The sequence below is a fragment of the Falco rusticolus genome, chromosome 1 (assembly GCF_015220075.1).
Source record: "Falco rusticolus isolate bFalRus1 chromosome 1, bFalRus1.pri, whole genome shotgun sequence".
NCBI classification, from domain to species: Eukaryota; Metazoa; Chordata; class Aves; order Falconiformes; family Falconidae; genus Falco; species Falco rusticolus.
In genome coordinates, this window is record NC_051187.1 from 89,382,769 (window position 1) to 89,406,392 (window position 23,624).

Genomic DNA, 23,624 nt, shown 5'->3' on the forward strand with positions numbered 1-23,624 from the left:
ACGAAGACGTTACTAAACTGAGGCAGTAAAGCTGGCGGCCAGGATGGGAGCTCACTGGCCCTGCCCATGCTCTCCAGCAGATGAAGCTGCCCTGGTCTGTGAGTGTCCCGGATTCTGGGATCACTCCTGCTGATGTGCAGAGGCACTGGCGTTGCTGCTCCCTGCCTGGTGACACCGTCTTGTACCCCCAGGGGCAGGGGAGGTGTGAGTCTCCCTTCTGGCTCCTGGCTCAGCCTGCCCTCCCCTGCCTGCTTGGCCAACACAGCCCGAGTGGTGCAGCTCTGTGGTGACATTTCCTGACAGCAGCTCTGCCATCCTGGGTGGCTTTACCAGCCGAGCCGATGGCAGGTACATTCCCTGGCATGTGCCTGGGCACACACAGTCTCTGGCCAGGCAGCGCTGCTTTGCCAGATGCGCCCCTGGCTCTGCCACTGACAGCGCTGCCGCCGGGTGGGTGCAGCGGGCACTCAGCATCGGGGTATGATTCACATGTGACTCAGGCAGGAGATGCACACAGGGTTGCATTTGGTACCATCTTGCTTTTAGCCTTTGTTCTCAGGTGGTGTCAGTCAGTGCCAGAGGAAGCAAGAGCAAAAGGAGCTGTTGGATGAGCTCTGCCAGGCTGTGGCAGAGGCAAAGAGGGCGCTGGGTGCCGAAGCATGGCCCCGTATACAGCATGGGGGAAGGGGAGTGATCCTTTGCCTGCGCCTCACTCCCACCGCTTGCTCCCCTTCCCACACGCTGGGCTTCAGGAACGCCGTCTGGCAGCCTTCCCAGTGTCATTCATGATTTCCATGCCATGGCCACAGCCCCTGCTTTCAGCCTGGGGTCCGAGGCCCCTCAGTCCAGGCTGCTCCAGCAGCTCTGGCTGCCGGGAAGGTCTGAGGGGAGCAGATGTGTGCCCACATCCATCTCATTGCTGCTGGGCAAGAAGGGAGGAGTGCTGGTGCTGGGAGCTGCAGCATCTCCCATAGCCAAGCAGCCGGGGCCCCTTGGCACCACAGAGACCTCTTGGCACTGCTGTCCCCCCTCAGCACCGCCAGGCTGTGGCTCCGCAAGCAATGCCATGTTGGCTCCTGCATGGGTGAGTGTCCTGGTTTGGGGTACCGTGGCGCGGGCATCCGCTAGAGTGGCCGTGGCCGGACCTTCCCACCCCCTGCTACCCTTGCCGGACCTCTGTGGCTGCAACAGCCACTTGCTGTGGCCCTGGGTGCCAGGCGCTTCCTGGAGGAGGCTGGGCGATGTCCTTCTCTTCCAGGCTAGTGGCCATGTGGTGCTGAGGTGGGAGCCCCAGTGCCACACGCAGGCAATGTCACCTGGCCTTGGCCTCTGGGGAGCGCTGGCCCTGTGGCTCCACGGCGTGGAGGGTGGTCTGGGCACAGCATGTCCTGGTGGGCTGGGCGGGAGCATGGGGAGTGCTCACTGCACTGCACTCGGTGTACACTCGTCGCCCACTGTTGCCGCCGGCTGCTTTGATCTGGGACCCTCATTAAATTGATGCTGAACTTCTCTTGCGGGCAGCCTTGCAGAGGCTGGAATATTTGAGCTGCTAATTCCTCTCTCCTTGTAATTAGCCAGCACATCCTGCAGCCAGGGAGGTCCTGCCAGCTGGCTGCGAAGGGGAAGAGGGAATTTCTAGCCCTCGCAGTCCCCGATTCTGTGGCAGCCCCGGGTACAGGCAGGCTGTGTGGGGCTCAGGCCCCCAACCTCACTTGGAGATGCTTGCTGGAAGAAGAGCCATGACCCCTGGGACCCCCACCCAGCCCCACCTCCCACCCAGAAGGTTTCAGGGACAGGTCTCCTCTCTCCGGGTCCCACAGAGAGCATTTTCCACCGGCTCTGACCAAGGGCACCAGAGGGATCCTCAGTGCCCCCGTTAACCTGCAGGCAGCAGCAGGGGGGACAGGTGAGCAGTCCGTGCTGTGGGGTGCAGGGATGGGCACTGACTCCAGCCAGGGCAGACTGGGAGCACTGGGGCTGCAGGCAGCCCTTGCGGAGACCTGAGGTAGAGGAGGGCCCCAGGGTGCTCTCGCTGGGGGGTGGATGCCTGGGGCTGGGCAAGCACTACCACCCATGTAGGGGAACGGCCACCGGCCCCCTCCACATGCTCATCCAGAACAGAAGTGCACAGGTGGGAGAGGATGTAACAAAAATAGCGTCTCCGTAGAATTTATTGAATTCTCATTAAATACAGCCGTTGTTCCCCTCGCCTTATTTACACAGGGGCTTTGATACATTAAACTGAACAGTTAAAAATATAAAAGCTGGTGCTACCCAAACCCTACCGTCAGAGGGAGGGAGAGGAGAGGGAGATGTGGGCAGGGGGTCAGTGCTGGGACGGTGCCTCTGCGCTCCTGGCTCACCGGGCACCGCTGGCTCACAGGAACCAGAAACATTTGCGCCTGGATTTCTTTGTGTCCAGCTTCACAGGCAGCTTCGTCACTGGTGACGGCTCTTGCCTGGGTGGCAAGACTGTCCCCGCTGCCGTGGCAGGGGAGCTCGGTGTCGTGTCACCCTCGATATGGCTCAGCACCTGCTGGAAGCGGCCCTCCTGCTGCCGGAAATCGTGCTCCACGCTGCGGGCAAGCGGGGCGGGGGGACAGCGTGAGAGGGCATCCACCACCCGCTGCGGCCCCCCGCCTGCCACAGCTCTGTGCCCCCGTGCCCGCCTCCACCCCGGCACCCCTAAACAAGCCCCTGGGGAGCTCAGCCCCCCCCACACCCCCATGGCATATCGCTGGGAGCTCAGCCCCGCTGCTGCACAGGAAGGCACTGTGGTGGGGACCAGCCTGACTTCAGTGGCTGTTGGGGACGTCTGAGCCCGTGGGAAGGGCAGGGGCCTCGTGCAGGAACAGTGGCTGGCTGGGGGCCTGCGGTGTGGAGTGGCCCTTGGGGTGTTTTTCTGGCAGGTTTCTCCAGGGCTCCTGGCATTTCCCAGTGGGCAGACTTTCCAGGGTCACCATGCACCCCTGCAAGGGGGCGTCCTGTTGGCATGCACCTTCAGACAGCTCCTGCCAACCGGCCTTGGCCCCAGAGGCTGTGGTAGGGGGGTACGGGATCAGTCCCAAACAGCTTGTGGCAGCATCAGGAGGTGGCAGAAGCGCGCAAGGGCTGTGCTGCTGCCTGTCACACCGCTGGTGCTGCAAGGAATGGGGGTGCCCTGGGTCTGGGTAGGTGAGGGGGGCTGTGCCCCCCCCCCCAGCCCTCAGGTTTCCTGCAAGTGCCAGAGCCCTCCGATGTCCCTGCAGCACCCCGCAAGCGTGCAGGCTGGCTGCCAGCGGCCACGTGCTGCGATGTTTCCTCACATGGAAAGCACTCCAACCTCCTCACACCAGCCACATCCCATCGGATCAGTGAGGTGCTGTGGTGTGTGCCTGGCACTATGCACGTGGCACAGCCGCCCCGCACACGGAGAGCTCCCCCTGAACCCTTGCTTGGCACGCTGTCACCTCCTGTCAGGTCCCCTGCAAGGACACCAGTCATCCCCAGCTATTTCTAGCAAAAAGGGCAAGCTGTGGCAGAGAGTCCCATAACAGGGCGGCAGCATGGGGAGGGACCCTGACTCCCCAGTGCAGATGCAGCAGAAGGGCTCAGGACTGCTATGGAGGTGCACAGCTGGCACATTTGTGCATGTCCCTGGGATGGGACACAGGTGGGCAGGTCTGTTCCTCGCTGCTGACCACTGCTGGGGGCCAGTGCCAGGAGCGCTGCTCTGGCACCCAGTGCACTCTGCACTTGGTGATGCACCCATTCCCCCCACCCTGGGTCCCACCGGAGCCTCTTCTCATCACGCGGATGGCAGCGAAGCCCAGAGGGAGTTCCCAGCAGGAGCCTGACAATTATAGGGAGCCATCTCCCCAAGATGTGACATCTCTCCCCAACCACAATGCCACGTGGAGACAGGCTCGTCAGACCCAATTAGCACTGAAGTCCCCCATGAGCTACAGCAGGGGAGTCTGTGGTGTAAATAAGTGGAGAACAAGTGAGAGACGCACTGCTCCCACGGTGGTGTGGGCATGTGGGGTGGCCGGCACAGGGAGCATGAGGATGCTGGTGCACAGCGGGGCTGGAGCCAGGCCCCCCCCAGCCCAGAGGTGCCCACAGGGGAGTGTGCCCATCCCATGCACAGGTGCTCATGAAAGCCCAGCAGGGCAGCAGCTAAACTGCCCTGTGCACACATGTGTGTGCTGTCCTGCACTTGTGCCGCATCCTGCACTTCCAAGCACTAGCAAAGCCTAACTAATAGCAAAATGAGAACATGCCTAGCCAGCCACCAAACGTGCACAGAGGAAGACAGCGAGATGCACAGCCAGAAGGGCAAACGGACACCCACAGATGCCTGGACGGGCAGAAGGCTTGGGCAAAACTGAAAGTCCTGGATTCCCACAGTGCTGACAGGTAGAAGGACCCAGCCACATCACTGCCTGCACTGGGAGGATGAAACACCTTTCCCTGTAGACTGAATGGGTTGTGAGGAGAGAGGGCAGTGGAGGAAAGGGCTTCCGTGCCCTGACCCAAAGCTGATGCCAGGGAAGCAGAGCCAAGACCCCACAGTCCCAGACCCCGGCAAGGGGCGGGAACCCCCTGCGTGACCGGCAGTCTGCAGCATCTGTGCAAAGCTGGCGCAGGGATGAGATGCAACCTGGACTGCAAGTGGGTGAGCAAGCCCACCCACCAGCCACTAATGAGGATTTCCCCAATATCTTGCCTTTACAGAATATAAAAAAAACCCCAGAGCAACTCTCCTTCCAGCTGCAACCAGTCAGCCATCCTTCATGAAATCGCCCCATCTCCTTCTGGGAGCAGGGCTGCTCTCCACACTGATAAAGGGACCAGATTCCAGCCAAATAACACCAGGACCCTGCTCTGGCCTTTCGACACATGGAAGGAGCTGGCTGCTGCATGGCAAGGTGCCTACAGCCCTGCCAGGAGCCCCGGCAGCATGCTGGGGGAAGAGCCGCAGCCTGTGCCCAGATGGCTCTGGGTGCTGATGAGCACACCTCTGCACCCCTCGGGTGCTGGGCTGTGAGGTGGGGCTGCATTTAGCACCGAACCATCTTTTGGCACAACAGGCACTGCCGACTTCTCTCCAGTCCCATGGGAGCCTCCTGGCAAGCGCAGGGGCTTTGGCAATGGCTGCTCTTTGGCAAATCGGCTCTGTCTGGCCTTCACCTGGAGCCCAGTGGGGTCTAGCAGGGGAGATGCCCCCCGGCTGGTGCCAGAGGAGGGTGTGCTGCAGTCCGCGAGGTGCTAGCTCTCTCCTCCCTGCCACCCCTGCAAGGCATGACCAGCAGCAGAATGCCTTTGTGCTCAGGTGGACTTGGGCAGCTTTGGCGGCTGTCACGAGGTCAGTCGCCTGGCACCTGCGAGTGGTCCGTCCATAGTGCCCCCCCCCGACACCCGTGAGCTGTCCGTCCATGGTGCCCCAGGAGCAGGGGTGGCTGTGGGGACAGCAGGGCTAACAGCCTCCACGTACCCAGCTGCTGTAGGGCTGCGGATGGGACAGGTCCCTCAGGAATGGGTGAGCAGGACAAGGTGCAAGGACATGGCACAGCACACATGGCACGGGGATAGCCGCTCCCCGCGTGCCCTGTCACTTTTTCCCTTGAGCTTCCTGCAGTGGCCTCTGCCAGAGACAGGAGCTGGCACAGAGGGGCCAAGCTGGCCCCGCACAGCCAGGTTTGTGTCTGCTCTAAGGTGCCAGAGGTTTCTGCTAGAGAGCTCCCACACTAGGAGGGACAGGGGAGGAAAAGCTGTGACTGTCTTCGTGCCATGTGCCCTGGGGACACTCTGACCTGGACAGGATGAGGCCATGCAGCCCCTCACAGCTTGGGGTGCCCTGAGCATCCACCCTGCTGCAGGGATGGGAGATGGAGTGTGGGCGGGCAGGCCCCCTCCCTGCCCTGGCATGGACCCCAGGGGCGAACACTTGCAGACCCCCCTGCAGCTTTGCCTTGTAGCCAGATCAGGAGGATGAGGGACACGAGGAGAGCAGGGGCCCTGCTGGGAAGGCGCGGAGTGCCAGAGCTGGCTCTTACCTGTAGATGATGCAGGCACAGTCCCGGCAGGTCCCGCAGTTGGCGATGTCTTGCCCTGTCCGGTAAGAATGTCGCCTGCGGCAGAGCAGAAGTGCTGTGAGCCAGCAGAGCCACCCTCGCTCTGCCTCTACCTCCCCAGCTGCCCAGACCCCTCATCTGCCTCTGCAGTTCATACTCCAGCAGCCGTGAGCTGGGACCCTGCGACCCAGGTCCTGTCCTCCCTGGGACACAGCTCATCTCCCTGGATCCCAGGTCCCATCCTGCCTTGGATCCAGTTCCTCTCCTCCCTGAGATCCAGCCCCATCCCCCCTGGGTCCCAGCTCCTCTCCTCCCGTGTGATGCCGTTTAATGCCAGGCCAAGTGCGGTGCCTCTCAGCTCTGCACATTCCTGAGATGGGCGCAGACCAGAGACAGGCACAGCAGAGGCCCTGAATCCTTCATGCTGTGTCCGCCTCCTTTCATCCCTCCCTCCCAGAGCTGTACCTCTCGCCCACAGCCACCCTAGGTCACCATCCATCTCCCCACACATGGTACCACGGGCAGCATGAGGTTTGTGTGGGGGCACTGGTGGCACAGAGCAGTGCCCTGACAGATGGGTAGAGGAAGATGCTCTGGACTCATCACCAGCCTATGCCAAACTCAGAATTTATCTCTTTTTGATGCTTCTGTACCAGAGAGGCAGCCTCCTCCAGGGAAGGCTCGCAGGACTCAAGCTGATGAGTGCCAAAGCTCAGCTCAGCCCCAACGCTGTGCTCATTCCTGATCTCTGCAGAAGGCATCTGCACCTCGAATGTTTCTGCTGCTGGCACTAAACACCGGCCACAATGCAGCCCCAGGCCAGCTGCACGCTCACAGAGCACACAGCATGCTGCCCCGCTGGGCAAACACCACCTGCCTGCCCTGCCGCCCTCCCGCCCGCAGTTCCCCAGCTGCCTGCTCCCCAGGACCAGGTCTGTGCTCTGGCCTCACCGTGCAGACCGAGTTTTCCATGTCCCCAGCATCCCCACTGTCTGTCAGTGGCACATCTCAGCTCTTGTCACCCTGTGAGCTCAGGGGTTCTACTGGCTGCAGCATCCCCGCAGCCCAGGGGCCAGGCAGCCACGGGGCACCAGGGACCGGCAGTGAATCTCCTGCCTGGCCACAGTGCCAGCCTGGTGCTCCCCTGAGCTTGGCAGCCTCTGTCGTGCCACCATTGGCCCTGGCTCCAGCTGCCGGCAGGAGGGCCACCACCTCCCTGGGAAAATGGTCCACCAATGTCTCTCCTTGCTTAGCAGCAACTTCTCTGAACTGGTGTGCCTTTGGCTTTGCAGCCCTCCTGAGCCTCCAGGGTGCTGGGGGCTGTGCCAGGGAGCTGCCCGCAGACCCCCAGACCCCCAGCACTACTGGTGGGTGTTCTCTCTGGTGCCCCGACTCTGGCTGCCCTCAGAGCTGTAAAAAAAGGGCCCTGTGAAATGCTTTTTTGTCACCCTTGCGGACACCATCTCCACATGTCCATTGCCCCTCTTTGGCCGGGCAGGCTGCAGCTTTTTGGAGGACAGCTGAGAAAACACCCACATGTCCCACATAGTAGTCACATTTTCCTGTTTAAATCTTCCTCCTGTTACTTGACCTTGATCATGATTGTTCTCAGCCTTCAGAAACTAGGTCTTTTAATGCGCCAAATTATGTATTACAATTGGGATTATACTGTTAGCACATAAATTAGAACATGATACCTTTTATATATATATGGTATATGTGTGTGTGTGTGAGTGTGTGTGTGTGAGGGTATCTAACGTATAAGCCTGCACCTCTGTAGCAGGATGAGAGCTAATTTTGGGATAGGTGTTTGGTGTGGGATGCTGCTGGCAGCAGATGCCTGGACCCAGTGAGGACCCGTTACACCACGAGCAGTGTCTGGGCTGGTGGCCCTGCTCTGGCACACGGCAGGCACCTTGGAGCCACCATGTGCCTGCAGGACGCTGGCCCGTGGCAAATGAGGCCATGCTGTTCCTCAGCATAAAGACACGAGGATAATTTTATATGTGATTTCCTATCCCATTCCTTATGCCTCCAGGCATCTTGTTTGCTCATTTGACTGCAACAGTATATGGAGCTGAGATCTTAATCAAGCTGCCTGCAGTGAAGCTAAATCAGCTTCCCAAGCAGACAAGCTCAGTTCTGACTGCAGAAGCAAACCTGCCCTCTCAACAGGCACCGCTCTGCACATGCCCTCGGTGTACCCTGTAGGGATGAGGCTCGGCAGGGCCACTGCATGGCTGCAGGGCTGCGGCACTCAGCAGGGAAGCAGACCCTTGTGCGACCCTGACAGGCAAGGGGCGAGAGGGCCGTGCCAGGGCAGCACGCCGATGCCCAGCAATAGCAGCAGCGATGGCGGGAGGAGCAAACCCCAGCCCTGGCCCCGGCACCGCTGCCAGGTCCCCAGCCACAGAGGCAGGTGCAGCACTGCTGTGCTCAGCCATAAGAAGCACTTTTTCAGGGTCTTGCTCTGAAAAGCCAAGAGGGCACAGGAGCACGGTGGGGGTGCTGAGCTCCCTGGGAGCGAGGGTGCGTTGAGCTGCTGGTGCTGCAGCTCTTCTGGAGCAAACAGGGCCAAGCCCGGGAGCACACTTTCCTTCCCTCAGGCAAGGTCGCCCGTGCTGTGTGGGAGCAGAAGCGGCCAGGGCACGGGGCACGGATGAAAGCGAGCTCCCACATGGCCGGGGGAGCGGGTGCTCAGAGCACAGGGAAGAGCCCGTGGGAGCTGCAGCCCAGGGGCTGCCGGTGGCTCCTGGCTGGGACGGGCACACACGGGTTGTGCCCACGGCCACACAGCCTGTGCCAAGGGAGGGAGCATGGTGCTGCACCCCCCACCTAAACGCCCCTGTGGGCTGACACACTTTTGCTATCGCCTCTGTGGGATCCACACCACCTTTATCACCCCTAATTGGAAGGAGGTATTTAGTAGTCATTTGTTTTAGATAAAACAAATACGTGCGCAGGCACCAGGGTCAGGACTACCAGGAGAGCTGCCCATCTGGCAGGTCCAGATCCCTTCCTGCATGCCATCATATGCCAAATCAGACATACCAATACTGCTGTGGCATGCGCTAAGCTTGGTGTCCCCGGCATGTCAGACCCCTCTCCACCTGCGAGGCGAAACTAACAAGCTGCCAAACTGAGGAGCCCAGTATCCCATGCTGTCCCCATGTGGCTGAAGCACAGCAGGGCTGTACCCAAAATGCCACCCAGAAGCAGCACAGGGGATGCTCCACACCACCAAGGTCCCCAGCGCCCCAGGGCCACCTCGCAGACAGATGGGTCGCTGAGGACAGGACGGGCCAAGCTGAGCCATGCAGGCTGTCCCTCCGGCCCTGCACCAGTGCTCCCAGTGCAGGCACCCAGGCGAGGTTGCTGCCTGACCCAGGGGAATTGCAGCAGGACCTTAATGGGAATACCCTGAGCCACAGCCAGCACTTGGTACCGCAGAGGCTCTACGCATTTCTCTTCACTGCTTTTCTCCCCACAAGGGACAAGCTGCACGAGCACTAGAGACTGGGAGCACGTTCTCACCCTGAAGACATGGTCAAACATTAGGACAGGGGCCCGAGAGATGGGGGATCTCCATCCCCTTAGATAGTAAACCTCAGCTGGACAGGGGTCTGAGCAGCCTGTCCTGGCGGCACCCACCTTCAGTGGGCTTTGGACCAGAGACCTCTGGCAGTCCCTTACCACCAGCTCTGCTCCACGAGGTGGCACAAGGGCAGCTTTGCTGGCACTTCAGTTACAGCCAACATGGGCTTAATTTAATTTAATGAACAGATCGTTGCACTGCCCTGGTGGGAGCTGGCTGGCTCAGGGTGTAGGGAATAAGCCTCAGAGGGTTTTACAGGAGGGTGCCAGGACCATGGGGTGAGCAGCTCCTTGCATCTCCTGGGAGTTTGGTGGCCCTTGTGTGAGGTGAGTTTGGAGGGTCTCAGCTCTGGGCCATCACAGGCTAACCTCAAACGCCTTGTTCCATTAGCAGATCTACCTGGGAGGCCAAGGAAAACTGGCCCAGGGGATGTCCTGCCCACCCACAGAGCAGGTCCTGGGCAGGCCAGGGCAAGATGGGGATGCATGGGCACCCCCCTCAAGCGCAGACATGCCAGTCACTGGGGCACCAGCCACCAAATTTGTGCCTTAGGTAACTCCAAGGACGGGGCTGAAAGCAGGCATGAGAAATAGGGAGGCTGTCCCTGGGGAATGGCGGCTGCCTCGGGACATCTGCCACGAGACGTTCCAGGTCTCCGCTCCCAGTGACCAATGGGCACATCAGCCGTACCAGAGCCGGGCAGGGGGCCCAGCTCCCCTCATCCCCCTGGCCTTCCCCCCCCTGCACCCTTTCGCTGGGTGCAGGGAGGGCGCTGCAGTCACATGCAGAACAAGCCAGGGTGGGCTAGACATCGCACCGGCATGCGGTGCCACATGCGTGTGGATGGCAGCTCCGAGGAGTTTCTCAGTGTGAAATGCATCCAGGAGGCAGCCCCCCTCCCTAAGCCTCCATCCATAGCCCCACCAGGGACACTGGCCCCCCCAGCCCCTCTCTGCATCCCCGCCTACTCACCCATCCCGCTGGGCCTCCTTCTTCTCCAGGTCCTGGATAACGTCTAGCAGCACCCGGATGGTCTGTTGGCTGGTCTCCAGCACCCCTTCCAGGGACTGTAGCTGGGACTGCAGGTCCCCCTGCTCCCCAGGACCCCGTGGGCCCTCTCCCTGAGATGTCCGGGTGTCCTCGTCCCCTGCTGGTGGTCCCGCTGGCCCCTTGGCCACCACCACCAGCTGCAGAAGGTCCTGGATGTGGCGCAGTGTCTCCGAATGCTCGGCGGTGAGGCAGGGCTGCTCATGCTGGGGGACCTCCGGTGCCCACCCGACCGGCTGCGTCCCCGCCCCGGTGCCCTGTGGGGCGGGGGGCAGCGGCTCCCTGGGCCCCTCTGGTCCTGCCTGGCCGTGCCCAGGCTCAGCAGCATATAGCCGGCTGTAGATGCCGTGGGGGTCCGGACAGCCAAGCACAGCTGGTGTCTTCTCCGGTGCGGCGGTGGCAGAGCTGTGCCAGCCCAGCGCTGGTGGAACAGGGGCTGGCGAGGTGCAGCAGGGCCCCCCCCAGGGCGTGCCACAGAGCTGGTGCTGGGGTGGTGCTGGGTCCCACGGGGGGTTGCCCTGAGCTGGCTGGCGGAGACCGTGGGTGTCCATGGTGGGGATGGTCTGCTGGTGGTGTGGCGAGGGCTGGGGCAGCGGGCGCCCACGGAGCAGGCTCCACTCTGAGTCGCTCCGGCCAAGCCCCTGCGTCTCAGCGGGTGGCTGGGGCTGACCACAGGGCATGGAGGCTGGGCGTGGGGCAGCCCCACGGCTGCCCCTGGGGTTTCCACGGAGCCGGGCACAGGCAGGGGGAAGTGGGCAGGCCTCGGGGGCACAGCTCTGCGCTGTGGGGGTGCAGTGGGCAGCAGGGCACCCAGCCGTGTCCGGATAAGGGGGACAGGGATCCCTGGGCGGTGGCACGTGGCACACCATGGCGTGCTGGGCAGGGGCCGTGGCATGATCATGCATGGGGAGGCTGCTGGACACCTGTGGGGGCACAGCCCAGCTGGCAACGGTGGGCACGGCCTCCCCTGGGCACCGGGTGTTCCCTGTGGTGCTGGGCAGCACCGTGTCCCCGGCCACGTCGCAGACGCTCTTGCTGCGGGGCTGGGAGGCAGGGAAGGGCTTCTGAAGGCTGGGGGAGGTCTGGATGGCAGTGCTCATGCACGCCTTCCTGGGCATGGGCAGCGTCAGCGAGCCCGGCTGGGCCTGGGGCCAGCTCTGCCGCGAGGCACTGAGAGCCACCAGCTCAGGGGCATCCCTGGGTGGCGGCGAGGCACGTGGGGTGTTGGGGCCAGGGGCAGCAGCAGGCCTGGGCGGGGGGCTGGCCGCTCGCCCCATGCCGGCCTCCACCAGGTCCTTGAAGCGGACCTGCTGCGTGCGGTTGCGTCGGCGCTTGAGGCGGCTCTCGATGTCGGGCGAGTCGCGGTTGAGCAGCACTGAGCGCACCGTCATGGCTTTCTCCTGGCTGCCCTCGCTGGCGGGGGCTCTGCCGGGAAGGGGCTCCCGGCTGACCATGGCTCAGTGCCCCAGTGCTGCTGCCCTGTGGCCGGGCACTGCGGTGGGCGGCGGGGGGCCGAGTGCTGGTGGCCGGAGCCCTGGGCTGCACCCGTCCCCAGAGCTGCCCAGGGCAGCGGGCAGCCTCATCCCGCGCCGCTGCGGAGAGGGGATGCTGTGCCAGAGGGAGGTGAGGGGCTGCCGGGCATGCTGCCTGCCACCCACCCTACAGCCCCTGGCACGCTGCCCTGACAGCCCTGCCCGCTGCCGTGCCCCCTCGCCAGCGCCAGCATCCCATGGTCCCACGGCTGCCCCAGCTCAGTGCTGCCTGTGGCGGGCTGCCTGGCGCACCAGGAGCCGGCTGTCCCTGCCCATGGTTCCTGGGCTTCCGGACCTGCGGGGACACAGAGAGGTGCATCAGCTCTGGCCCCGCCACCATGGCCCCCCGAGGCCAGGAGAGCCCCACCACACGCTGCACTGCCCCGTGGCGTGGCCGGCCTCACTGCCTCTGGGCGCTCCCCCCAGCCCCACCATCACAAAACACGAAGAGACAAGCTTTGATCTCCAGAGCTGCCTCTTCAGCACAAAGAGAGAAGGAAAAAAGAAACCCCTTTAGCATAAACACGTTACAAGTTCACAGCTCAAATCAAGCAGAAGCAGCTGTTAAAAATAGCTCTGCCACGCTGGGGCTGGTGCCTCATGTTTGCAGGGTGCTGGCAGCGGGAGGGCAGGCACGGGGGGCTGCTGTGCATGGGCACGGGGGGCTCCTGCGCGGGATGGATGGACACGGGATACCTGCTGGACACAGGGCACCAGCTCTGCATGGGGCTGGACAAGGTGTGGGGCACCCAGCCTCCATGGGGTCCCTGTGTGGGGCATGGTTGGAGCGGGCATGGAACCTGTCCTGCGTGGGGCACGGCTGGACTGGGCAGAGGGCCCCATCCTGCCCACGGCACCCACCGGAGGTGTAGCAGGGCTGGCTGGGCTGCGGGCACGGGGGACAGCTCTGTGGGCAGTGGGACAAACGTGGCTTGGGAACACTGAGCCACTTCGGGTGTGTGAGAACCAGCCAGGAGGGAGAACAGGCATCACGGCTGAGACTGCAGCTTTGGTGAGACCGGGGGGTTGCTCCCTGCACCTCGCTGTGGGGAAGGGCAGTTGCTGGTGTCTCTCCAGCTCTCACCCCAGGCTCTGCCGTGGGGCTGTGGCTCAGGGATGCCCGCCTCTGGAGAGCAAGGTCTTCCCGGGGCATTGTACCTTCCGCCGTCATGTGGCCCCAGGCAGCCCGCCTGCCCGCAGCTCTCGCCTGCTCTGCCTCACCTGCAAACACGCTGCACAGCTCCTGCTCGCAGGGCCACCGCCAGGGCCTGGCTGCAGGACCAAGGTCCCCGCTCCTGCCTGGGGATGCGTCCCTGTCACCAACAGCACTTCCCAGGCAGCAAGGGGGCTGTCCTGCCCCTGAGCAAGGTCTCCTGCACAGGGGTAATCACACCCCCGGGGCCATGTCCATGTCCCTGCCCCTGCCATCCTTACCACGCAGCTGTGCAGGGCTCCCTCTCCTCACGCAGGCAGGGCAATCCCTCCTTCGCAGCCCTGTCCTGGCCGTAACCCCCGCCAGCAGAAAGCCGCCATGCCTGCTTTGCCCTGCCTCTGCCCACCCTGGTGACCAGCTGCTGCCCTGGCCCATGACACTGCCTGGGCAGGTGACCCGGTGGAGCACAGGGCACACACCAGGAGCCCTGCCCAAGGTGCCCCCAGGTGCAGAGGAGGCCAACGGCTTAATTTGGGAAGCAGTGCCAGGGATAGGGAGGGAGAGTGAGAGAGCTGGAGACACCAGCCCTGGTGGGCAGCGGCACTGCTGTGCTTGGCATTTCAGCCCCCCAGCACTTGAGGTCTGGAACGTCCGGAGGTAGCTGTGGCATGGGCAAAGAGCAGAGCAACGGGGGCTTCCCTGTGGCATGGACTCGCCCCTTCGCACCATGCCGTGTCGTGCATCCCGCAGCACTGTGGCCCCTGCCTCGGACCACAGCCCACTGCTCCCCCAGTGCCCCTGCACCTCCCTCAGCGCAGGGAGATGGGAGCCTTGCTCGCTCTGCAGCCCTCCCGCCCTCACTGCAGATGGACACATGGCACCAGCCAGCCCCCCTGGCTCCCCTCACCATCTTGCCTGGTTCCTGCTGTAATGAAGCAGCTGACTCAGCATGGTGGCCTGGAGTCACCCTGTGCTGGTAACAAGCAAACTTCCCGAGTGCTGAGCGTGCTGGCACCCAGTGCCTCCCCAGGCCAGCAGCAAGCTGCCGACCCAGTGGAGCAGGGGGCTGACACAGCCCCCTGCCCAGCACTGCATGCCCCTGTGCCTCTGCAGCCCCCGCACAGCATTAGTCGGGATGCTGCTCCACGCGCCGCCCAGCCACCCAGCACTTTCCTTCCCGAGCTTGGAGCTGTGCCCAGACACCGGGAGATGTTTGTGAGGCAGGACGCGATGGAGACACAGCAGAGGGATGGGGCACCTCGTTAGTATGGGCAGCAACAGGCAGAGGAGAGAGCCGGCTCAGGGACAGAGCCAGCGCCACCTGCCCCCTCACCCTGCGCTCGCCGCAGCCTGCGTGCCAGCCCGGGAGCAGCAGCCCCGTGTTTGCGCCTGCCAGTGGGTGCCTGGCTGGGGGAAAGGGCAGTGCTGGCACCCAGCTGCACCAGGCAGAGCCTGCCGAGGCAGTGAGGGGCTGTGGGGACCCCCCCCTCGAGGCCCTGCCGCAGCCATGGGGCCACACACACACCCCAACTTGCGTTGCCACAACGGCTGGCACCCAGCCTGCGTGCCCTGCGCCGGCGTCCCACTTCAGCATCCCCAGCCACGTCCATGCCAGGAGGGCCACACGCCGAGTGGCAGAGCGGGGCTGGCTGGCACACCTCTGCGCTGGTCTGGCCTGAGCGCCGCTTGGGACCAGCACAGCTGGGCTGAGCACTCCGGCAGGTCAGCCCATGTGTGGCCAGCCCACTCCGGAGGCTTCCTTAACAGAAGTGCCAACGGGCATGGGGCAGAGGGTGCCAGGAACTGCTCCCACAGCCAGGCACGGGGCAGGAGTGCTGCCGGCATGGTCCCAGCGCAGATGCAGCCCCTGCGAGCCTGCAGCAGGGACCTCACTGAGCCACAGCTGACGGCAGAGCGAGACAAGGCCGTTCCACTGCCTACGCAGCAAACGTGATGCTGTCAGTCAGCAGGGCCTCCACCAAAGCACCCTCTGCCTCCCGAACTGCTGGAGGGATCAGATACAAGCCACAAGGACAAAGAAAAACTCTATAAATTATACACGTGCTAACTCCATTTGGGAACAGCTCTGAGGATGTCAAACACCAAAAGCTCGGACCCTCCCACTCGTCTCGCTGTGTATAGCTTTATGGTACAGTTAGATTTAGTGCCACATTCAGGCACTGTTTGCAGCATGCTGGCATCTTCAAGTGCTGATAAAGAGTCCTGCTGTAGGATGGAATCAGGACTGTGCAACCCAGCGGCTGCAGTATCTGATGGGCTCCCCTGTACTGTAGCAGAATCCAAGAAAACTGCTCTGCCAGTAGATCTATCTGGAAACGCAGCTCCAGGGACATTCTGGATGCACAGAAAGGGCCACCGGCAAGGAGCCATGCAGGAAGCACACACCCCCAGCCACACCAGCACTTTGGAGCTGCTATCCATAAGCATATTTACAGGGAAACGGCCCCACTCCTGGGGCCACAGGCTCACCCACGCCCCCCACGTGTTTGCCTGCCCCAGCCAATGCACTGTGTGTCCAGCATGCAGCCACGCTCCCCACGCACCTTCCTGTGCCCCACCAGCTCACCCGTGAGCACCCCAGTATAGGGAGCTGGGCTGGCCAGGCTGGAGGAGCAGGAGCAGGGATGTCTCCCGCTGACACCACCCTGCCCCAGGACAAGGTACCCAGGGGTCTGGTCAGTTCTGCGGTGCAGAGGACTGGTGGGAAGGCAGCGCTGAGAGACAAGGTGCAGTGAAGCCGGAGCCCGTCCGAGGTCCCGAACCCCAAGCAGCCCCTTCCAGGGTCTGGTCTGCCAGGAGCCCAGGGCTGCAGCAGCTCCTCTCTCCCAGGGGACAAGTGGGGTTGTGGACAGAGGCCAGCAGGGGAGGGCATGGCGGAAGGAGACCTGTCCTAGTTGCCATGCCATGGCTGATGCTTGTCCTCAGGTGCCTGGTGCAGGTGGCTCTCAGGAGACCCCTGCTAGCAGGGGGCAAGAGACTGAGCCCTGGTGCCCTGCTCTTGCGTGCTCCTCTTGGCTCTGCGCCTGCAGGACAGCTGACACCGGGGTCCTTGCTGGGGCATGTCAGTGGAGAGCAGCCTCGGGAGAGCCCGAGGCTGATGGGGGGCAGCGGTGTGAGAATGGGCTTGGAGCTTGACTAGCAACAGCTGAAGGAGGGCAGCATGTACCAGCCATGCCAGTCAGCGCAGGGCCACGGAGAACACGGCTTATCAGACCAATTTTCTGTTTTGATAAGGTTCCAAGTTTGGTCAATGGAAGTAAAAGCCTCGACAGAACGGACTCGGATTTCTGTGAGGCGTTTGACATTTTGACGAAGAAAGCAGAATAATACGAAAGCAATGTGGCACACATTAAATGGATTAAAAACTGGCTAACCAGCACGTCTCAAGACATAATCATCCAGCAATCATCGCCAATTAGCCGTGCTTCTGCCCAGGTCCTATGGAGGGGCAGCTGGGCCCCGCGTGGGCACTGGCTCTCACTGACCTCAAAGGAAAAAGTCAGCACTGAGAAAATGTGCGGAGTATACCAAGACTGAGAGAAGGGCAAGGAAGGAAGAAGACAAATATAGAGCCATGCGAGGAGCGCGGAGCAGACGCTGTGCAGGATGGGTCTCTGCTGCGGCAGCCCCAGGCTCCTCTCCAGCCTAGCAGCAAAACGGCGGCTGAAAAGCGGGGATCAGGGCAGTCAGAGGAGTGACTTTTTAAGAAAGTCAGGCCAGCCGGCAGTAGAACAACTTGGAAAGGATTTGCAGGATCCCCCGTCTGGCAATTTTTTAAGGTCTGAGTGTTTTTCTCCTCTAGTTCATATGGGAATTATGAGTGCATGAACAAGGTGAGATAGCAGGTCGCATCAGATGATGTATTGATAAAACCAGACTCCGCCACTGTAATGCAAAAGATGACATGAGTATCTCAGTGGTGGTCTCTCCGGTTCAGCTGGATGCTCAGTGCAGCTGGGAATGACGTCTCCTCCACTGAGTGAGCCCAAAAGCCAAGGAAGCATCAGGAAGCACTTCCCGTGTGACCTGGCCACAGATACCACTGAACTTCAGGTGCCAACTCACCCAGTCCTCAGACTGTCCTCACTCCCTGCAAACAGCAAATATTCTTCAGAATGATGGGGATTTGTGAACAATGCTGGAACTCTGGATCACGCATCAGCCTGGCTGCAATCCCCAGCTCAGTGCCCTTCAGATCCATGAATCTGCCATGCCACTTTGCATGGTGGGATCCAAACTGATCCTGCATTGCCAGCCCGCATTTTGCCGATGCACTGCCAGCTCCTACCTGCAGCCTGTAAAGGGCTTGTGAGTCTCCCCTTGGAGAGCCAATGCCCCCCTGACTGGGCCGCTCTTCTTTGACCAGTACTGATGGATGGTGAATTTTGTGAGAGGGAGGCACTAAATCTTCTGAATTTTTATCTTGAGACTTATCTCACATGGGCTGCAGGGTTGACGTTAGAGGAACAGAGCCCTGCTTCATGCTGTCCTGTCTGGAAAGTTACCTGCATCCACCAAAAATACTGCGGAGCAGAGGGAAAGCCTCCAGCTGCATGCCCACCTCCTCCTCCTCCCCTGGGAAGCAAGGCCCAGCTCAGCTCTTCCTCCTGACTCAATGGACATCGGTGTCTTGTGGAACAGACCAGCCTGGGACTGATGAGGCTGCTGGGCAGACCCCAGCTACAGCCATCAAACAGTGGGACTGCAGGCACCGACGGAGGGTCCAGCTGCTCCCCACACCCGTGAACAACACTGCTTGTCCCCGGGACAGCTTTGTCCCTTTCTCCACCCATCCTCCACCTCGTCGTCCTGGTAGCGTCTGTGGCAGAGGGAAAACCAGAGCAGACACATAAATCTTCTCCTCAAGACGCAGGAAGCCAGGAGATTAGATTTATGAGAGAGGAAGTCATATTCTCCTGGAACTGCAGAAAAGAAGAGCTAATTACCCAGCTCCCTCACTGGGTACAATGGCTTCTTTTGGGACAAAACCTTTGCTTTTCCTGATCTCTGGAGAGAGGTGCCACTGGCAACGGAGAGGGGCAGAACTGGAGGATGAGGCATTTGGTCTCAGTGGAGAACCGGGCAGGAGCCAGGTTTGCAACACATCACTCAGCAGCAGAGCTTAATCCTGCCTTGGCTCCAAGAGGATTTGATGCGTTTGTGCTCAGATTGGAGCATCTGTGGGACTTGAGGATGGAGAACTAAGAGCATCTCCTCCGGCAGCTAGCAAACCCAAAATCCGGTTCCTCGCTGCGGAAGCTCCACCACGAAGCCAGCTCATGCCCTACCCTCATGGTTCTCTTGGAGGCTTTTCCAGAGCCCGGCTGCTCCAAGGCTCACAGACCTTCTAACTTCCTGCAGGCGCTTAATCAAGGCCAGTTTATATCTGACTGTGCTTGTGCCAATATACTGCTTCCTCTTGAACAGCTCTGCTCCCTCCTCAGCATTCAGCCCTTTTGTGTTCCCTGCAAAGAAACACATCCCTTCTCCAGCCACACTTCACAGCGCTCAGCAGGTCCAGCTCTGCCGGTGCCCCCCAAGGCCAGCTCCCCATGTCTCCAGTGATCCTCACAGCCTCCCTTCTGGAAGCGTTCAAGGCAAGGTCTTAGGCTCTGCTCAAACACCACTGGGACTCCACCAGAAACACCTGGGATGGTCTGGCTGAGGGCAGCAGGCACAGTCCCCTGCAGCTGGGGCAATGCCCTGGGTGCCTCGTGCTCTGCAGCACCCCAGCGAGCATCGCCTGAGGCCTCCAAGCAGCATCACCGACACACAGGTCCTCCCCTGTGTCAGCCGGGGCCTGATGCAAGCGGCAGCTCGCAAGAGCCAAGGGATCTGCACGCATCTCTATTTAGGTCACTGGCTGAAGTGCTCTGCAGGAGAATTAGTCACTCTCCCAGCCACAGGGCCCAGGAGAAGGCTCTCTTCGCCTGGCCGGAGCAAGGAGCCCCGGCCACCCACCTCCCTGCAGTGCCAGCATCCCTGAGCACCCTGCGGGCACCTCGCAGGGTTGCCTGAGGCTCCCGGCCGCCCTCAACGCACGCACCATGGCTAATGCCCTGTGGAAGGGATCCCATCAATTAGGGAAGAAGCAACATCATCCTCCTCTCAGTGCACAGAGGTCACTGACTCTTGCTTGCATCGCTCTTTCAACTGCAGATGCTGGTGCTGTCAGATGGAGACTTTACATGGCCAAGAGACACAGCGAAGTACAAAGCCTTTGCACAAAGCTTTCAGAAGCCTGTAGAAGCCAAATTATTCCTCTGTCTCCCATGGATGCTAATACAGCTGTCATGACAGTAATGACTCTGTTCTCACTGCTACCCGCTTGCTTTCCCAACTCTCTTTGCCAAGCAGAGGAGCACTGATATCACCATTTTAAATGAGACATGGAGAGGTAGGGTGACCTACCCAGGGGAACATGGGCAGACTGTGGCAGACAGCCCATACGGAGCAGTATGAAGTCAGGAGGAGTTTGTTTCACATCCCAAGGCTTCCCTCAGCTGCCTCTGTGGAAGAGCAGGCAAGCATCCCTCGCAGTCTGCAGCTGGGCACTGTGGTTCAGCACCTTCCCTAGGGGACACAGAGGAGCCTACCGCAGCAGGACAAAACCACCCTGCTCAGTGGCTTCCTTCCCGGTGAACGTGGTGTGGGCAACACCATGTTCCTCTGAGTCCCGGAGATGCCTTGCGCGACTACACAGATGTGGGAAAATGTTTCATGTGGAGATGGAGCACAAAGAGAGGGAGAGCTCGGCTGGTGCCCAGCACTGGAGTACACGGGCTCTGCCAGCACCTCCAACACGGGCTGCTCCTGCAGTGATCACAGGACAAGGGAAGTAGGACATGGCCCAAAGAATTTTGGCCACGGGAGACACAGCTCATCACGAGGCCTCCAGCAGCTCCACGCTCTCCCTGGGGAGGAACGTCTCACCTCGCAGAGAACGGTGCCCAGGCACCCAGCTGGGGCCACACCGCCCCAGTGAGCGGAGCAGCTGGCCGGGCTGGGAGGCCCCAGCAGACAGGGACTCCACGTGCTCCTTCGCATGCCAGAAATCTTATTAGAAAGCCACAAGCTGTCCACAAAGCACATTTCTGGAAAAAGCTGGAAAGTCTTTGCTGCCCAGCAGTTCAGAGGCGACCGCACCGCCCCGGCTGACCCTGCAAGCGCCAGTCCAGAGTCCCAGGGGCTTGGCCCCGGGTGCAGGCAGCCCCGGCAGCCTCGCCTGCCCCCCGCAGGGCAGCCCCCCGTCGGGCAGCCCCCCGTCCTGTCCTGCCGGCACTCATGGGCCTGGTGCTGGCAGCCAGCGTGGGAGGCCTCTGCAGCTGCAGCCTCCCAGCACAGATCGGGAGAATGTCCTTTCAGAATACAAATTCGTGCCTTTAAGTGGATTTCCAATGCCATCTAGCAGTCACACACACACACCCTTTATCTTTATGCGCTTTAGACAATGCCAGCTACCGGGGGAATTTAGGAATTAGCAAGTGTCTTTCTTTGCTGTGTGCCTCGGTTTCCCCACCCACCAAACAGCCAGGATGATACAGACCATCTCCGTAAACATGCAAGGCAGACCCTGTCCAAAAGCACCAGTTAGGACTGAAGTAGTATTGTTACTACAGATGGGAATAGACCCAATAATTATTTGTGGCCTCTGGATGCTACCATACTATTAAATAATTATAATAATTATAATTCATAAAGAAGATAACCTCATTCTAAAGGAGCTTCTGCGTTTAAATCTGCTCTGCTCCTCCGAGTGCACTGGAAGGACCGAACACTTCCCGCAGAGGGGAAACGCAGGGAAGGAATGGTGGGTGCCAGCCTCAGCCAAGCTCTTCCCAGGAGCCACTTCCCGGCGGCTCCCCAGCCTCTCTCCTCGGGCAGCACCGGAGGGGACGGGGCACTGCCGGCAGCCCTCAGCATCCCCTGCCGCCGCGGCCGCGCCAAGGGGCCTGCTCCATGCCCCCAGGAGCTGCGGGGACCACCGGGAGCTGCAAGTGGGCAAGAAGCACTCCATGCCTCCGAGCGTGCAGCCAGCCCGCAGGCAGCCGCCAGCCCCGTGCGGGCACCGGTGGGCAAAGCCGGGTCCCGGCGGTTACTCACACGTGTCCGCCTCATGCTCCAAGCAGAGAAACGGCTCCACGGAGACCCTTCCCCAGGCTCCTCTCGCACCGCTGCAAGGAGCCATGGCTCAAACTGGGTTTTGTGCGTGCTCCCATGGGGAGCGGAGAGACCAGAGCAGCCCTGCAAGCTGCGCCTGCCTGTTTCACGGGGAGCAACCACAGCTGCACCCAGCTCCGCTCCTGCCTCAGCAGCGGCCGGAGCCCCGCCGGCAGACACAAAGGCCTCGAACAGGGAGCACCGCGCTGGGAGCTGCCGGAGCAGCGTGCCTGCATCCCTCCAGCCCGAGCAGCCGTACCCTCGGCCGGTGTCAGCGTGGCGTGCGGTACAGAAAGTGACATCCCTGGGATCGTGCGTGTGCGTGTGTCAGCCAGGCACAGCCCCGGCTGACGGACGCGGCTCCCGACGAGGGGGAGGCGGGTGCCAGGCAGCCCGGCTGAGCGAGGCCAGCGGCCCCCGCAGCCCGGCTCCCTGCCCGCACCCCCCGCTCCGAACTGCCGGGGCCGCAGGGCAGGCGGCACGCAGTGGGGCTGCCGCACCGGGGCCCGACCCTGGGGGTCTTCGACCCCCTCTAACACAGCAGCTCTCAACACGGATTCATCTCCCTCGGCCGCACGGCTGTGTCCCCCCGAGACCCCTGCCGCGACAGCCAGCGGCTCACTCGGTGCCGGGTGCCACCGGCCACCTCGCCGCGAGCTGCCCAGTGTAGGGGGCTCGGCGCGGGGTGCCACCGGCCCCTGCCTCCCGCGCTGCCCCGGGCAGCACCTGCTCGGCGGCGGGAGGACCCGGGGAGCGCTGCGACCCCCGGCAGCACGGGGCCGCTGAGGCCGGGCTCCGCGCACCGGCGGCGGGGAGGAAGGGGCACCGGGGAACCCCACCCGCCCAGCCCGTGCTCCCCCCACCCGCCCAGCCCGTGCTCCTTGCCCCGGCCTCGGCGCATCCCGCGGGCCGCCGCGCCCGGCTCCCGGCTGCGGGTGCCCAGACCGCCCCGACGCCGCCGGGGAGTCCCAGTTTCGGGGCTCCCCGCCCCGCTTCGCCGCTCCCGGCCCTCGCCGCGGCGCCCCCGGTCGCAGGTCCCCACCGCCCCGGCACCCCCTGCCGCGGGGCTGCCGCGCCGCCCCGGGTGCCCGCGCCGCACGGGATCCCGGTGCCGGTCCCGGTGCCGGCCCCGGTGCCGCCACCGCGGCGCTCCCGGCGCAGCCAGCGGCCGCCGCAGGGCCGATGCCCGCAGCGCCCGGCCCGGCCGCCGCCCCGCCTGGCTCCGCCGGCCGAGGCCCCGCTCCCCAGCCCGCCCCGTACCTGGTGCTCGGCGGCGGCGCGGCTCGGGCAGCGGCGGGCGCGGGGCACGGCGGGGCGGGGCGGAGCCGCGCGGGCTCGCCGGTACCGGGGCGGAGCCGGCGGGGGCGGAGCCTGGGGCGGAGCGGCGGGCGGGAGCTGGCGGCGGGACGCGGAGTCTGGGGTACCCGGGTGGAGCCCTGCGGCGGGGAAGGAGCACCGGCAGCCGCAGCCTCTCGGCCGGGTCCCGCCCGGGCGCTGCGATGGCTGCGTATGCCGGCCCCGTGGGGCCGGGCAGGCGGAGGCGGCGACGCGGACCCGGGCCGGGACTGCCGGGGTTCCGGGCAGCGCCTGCCCCGGGAGTGTGCAGACGCCGCAGCCGGTCGGTGCCCGGGACTCCCCGTCGGACCCTCCCGTCCAGGTCGCCGCCTGTGCTGCCCGCGGCGCGGCCATGCGCTCCGTGTCCCGGCCGTGCCGAGGCTGCAGCGGCTGGTGCGGCGGCTCTTAGAGGTGCTGGGCGGCAGGGCTGCGGCTTGCCGGGGGCTGACTGCAACCGCTCCGGTCCGTGACCACCCCAGCGGGTTTGGGGGCCACCCCCAGACCCGTTCCCCATGCACATGCTGTCCACAGGACAGACTACGCCCCTTCGTGTGGTGGTGCCTGGCTGTGTGGCTCCCAGTGAGGTAATTTAAATGTAAATACCGGTCCCCTTGAAGAAAGTGTAGCAGGAGGTGCAGAGAGTTCACTGAATCTAATTCCAGCAGCCACCAGAACAGCTGTTTCCAGATGACTGAACTAATCTCATCAGATCCCCAGAACTGACT

The 23,624-nt window shown here is 62.6% G+C and overlaps 2 protein-coding genes across 5 annotated transcripts in view; one reads left to right on the forward strand and one right to left on the reverse strand.

Moving 5' to 3' along the window:
* LOC119148721 (dedicator of cytokinesis protein 2-like) overlaps window positions 1-23,624 on the forward strand; it is a 79,561-nt gene that overhangs the window by 38,369 nt on the left and 17,568 nt on the right. The window lies entirely within an intron of this gene.
* On the reverse strand, window positions 1,978-22,867 carry LOC119148738 (nascent polypeptide-associated complex subunit alpha, muscle-specific form-like). 2 transcript variants are annotated; one of them, XM_037389297.1, is made up of 4 exons: window positions 22,825-22,867; window positions 10,624-12,525; window positions 6,039-6,113; window positions 1,978-2,576 (listed from the first exon to the last, which is right to left on the reverse strand). In XM_037389297.1, the coding sequence occupies exons 2-4, from the start codon at window positions 12,150-12,152 to the stop codon at window positions 2,378-2,380; spliced, it is 1,803 nt and encodes a 600-aa protein (XP_037245194.1). In that variant the 5' UTR covers window positions 12,153-12,525; window positions 22,825-22,867; the 3' UTR covers window positions 1,978-2,377. The 2 variants fall into 2 exon arrangements, with proteins under 2 accessions (XP_037245194.1, XP_037245189.1); XM_037389292.1 differs by lacking the exon at window positions 22,825-22,867 and having other exon boundaries at window positions 10,624-21,080.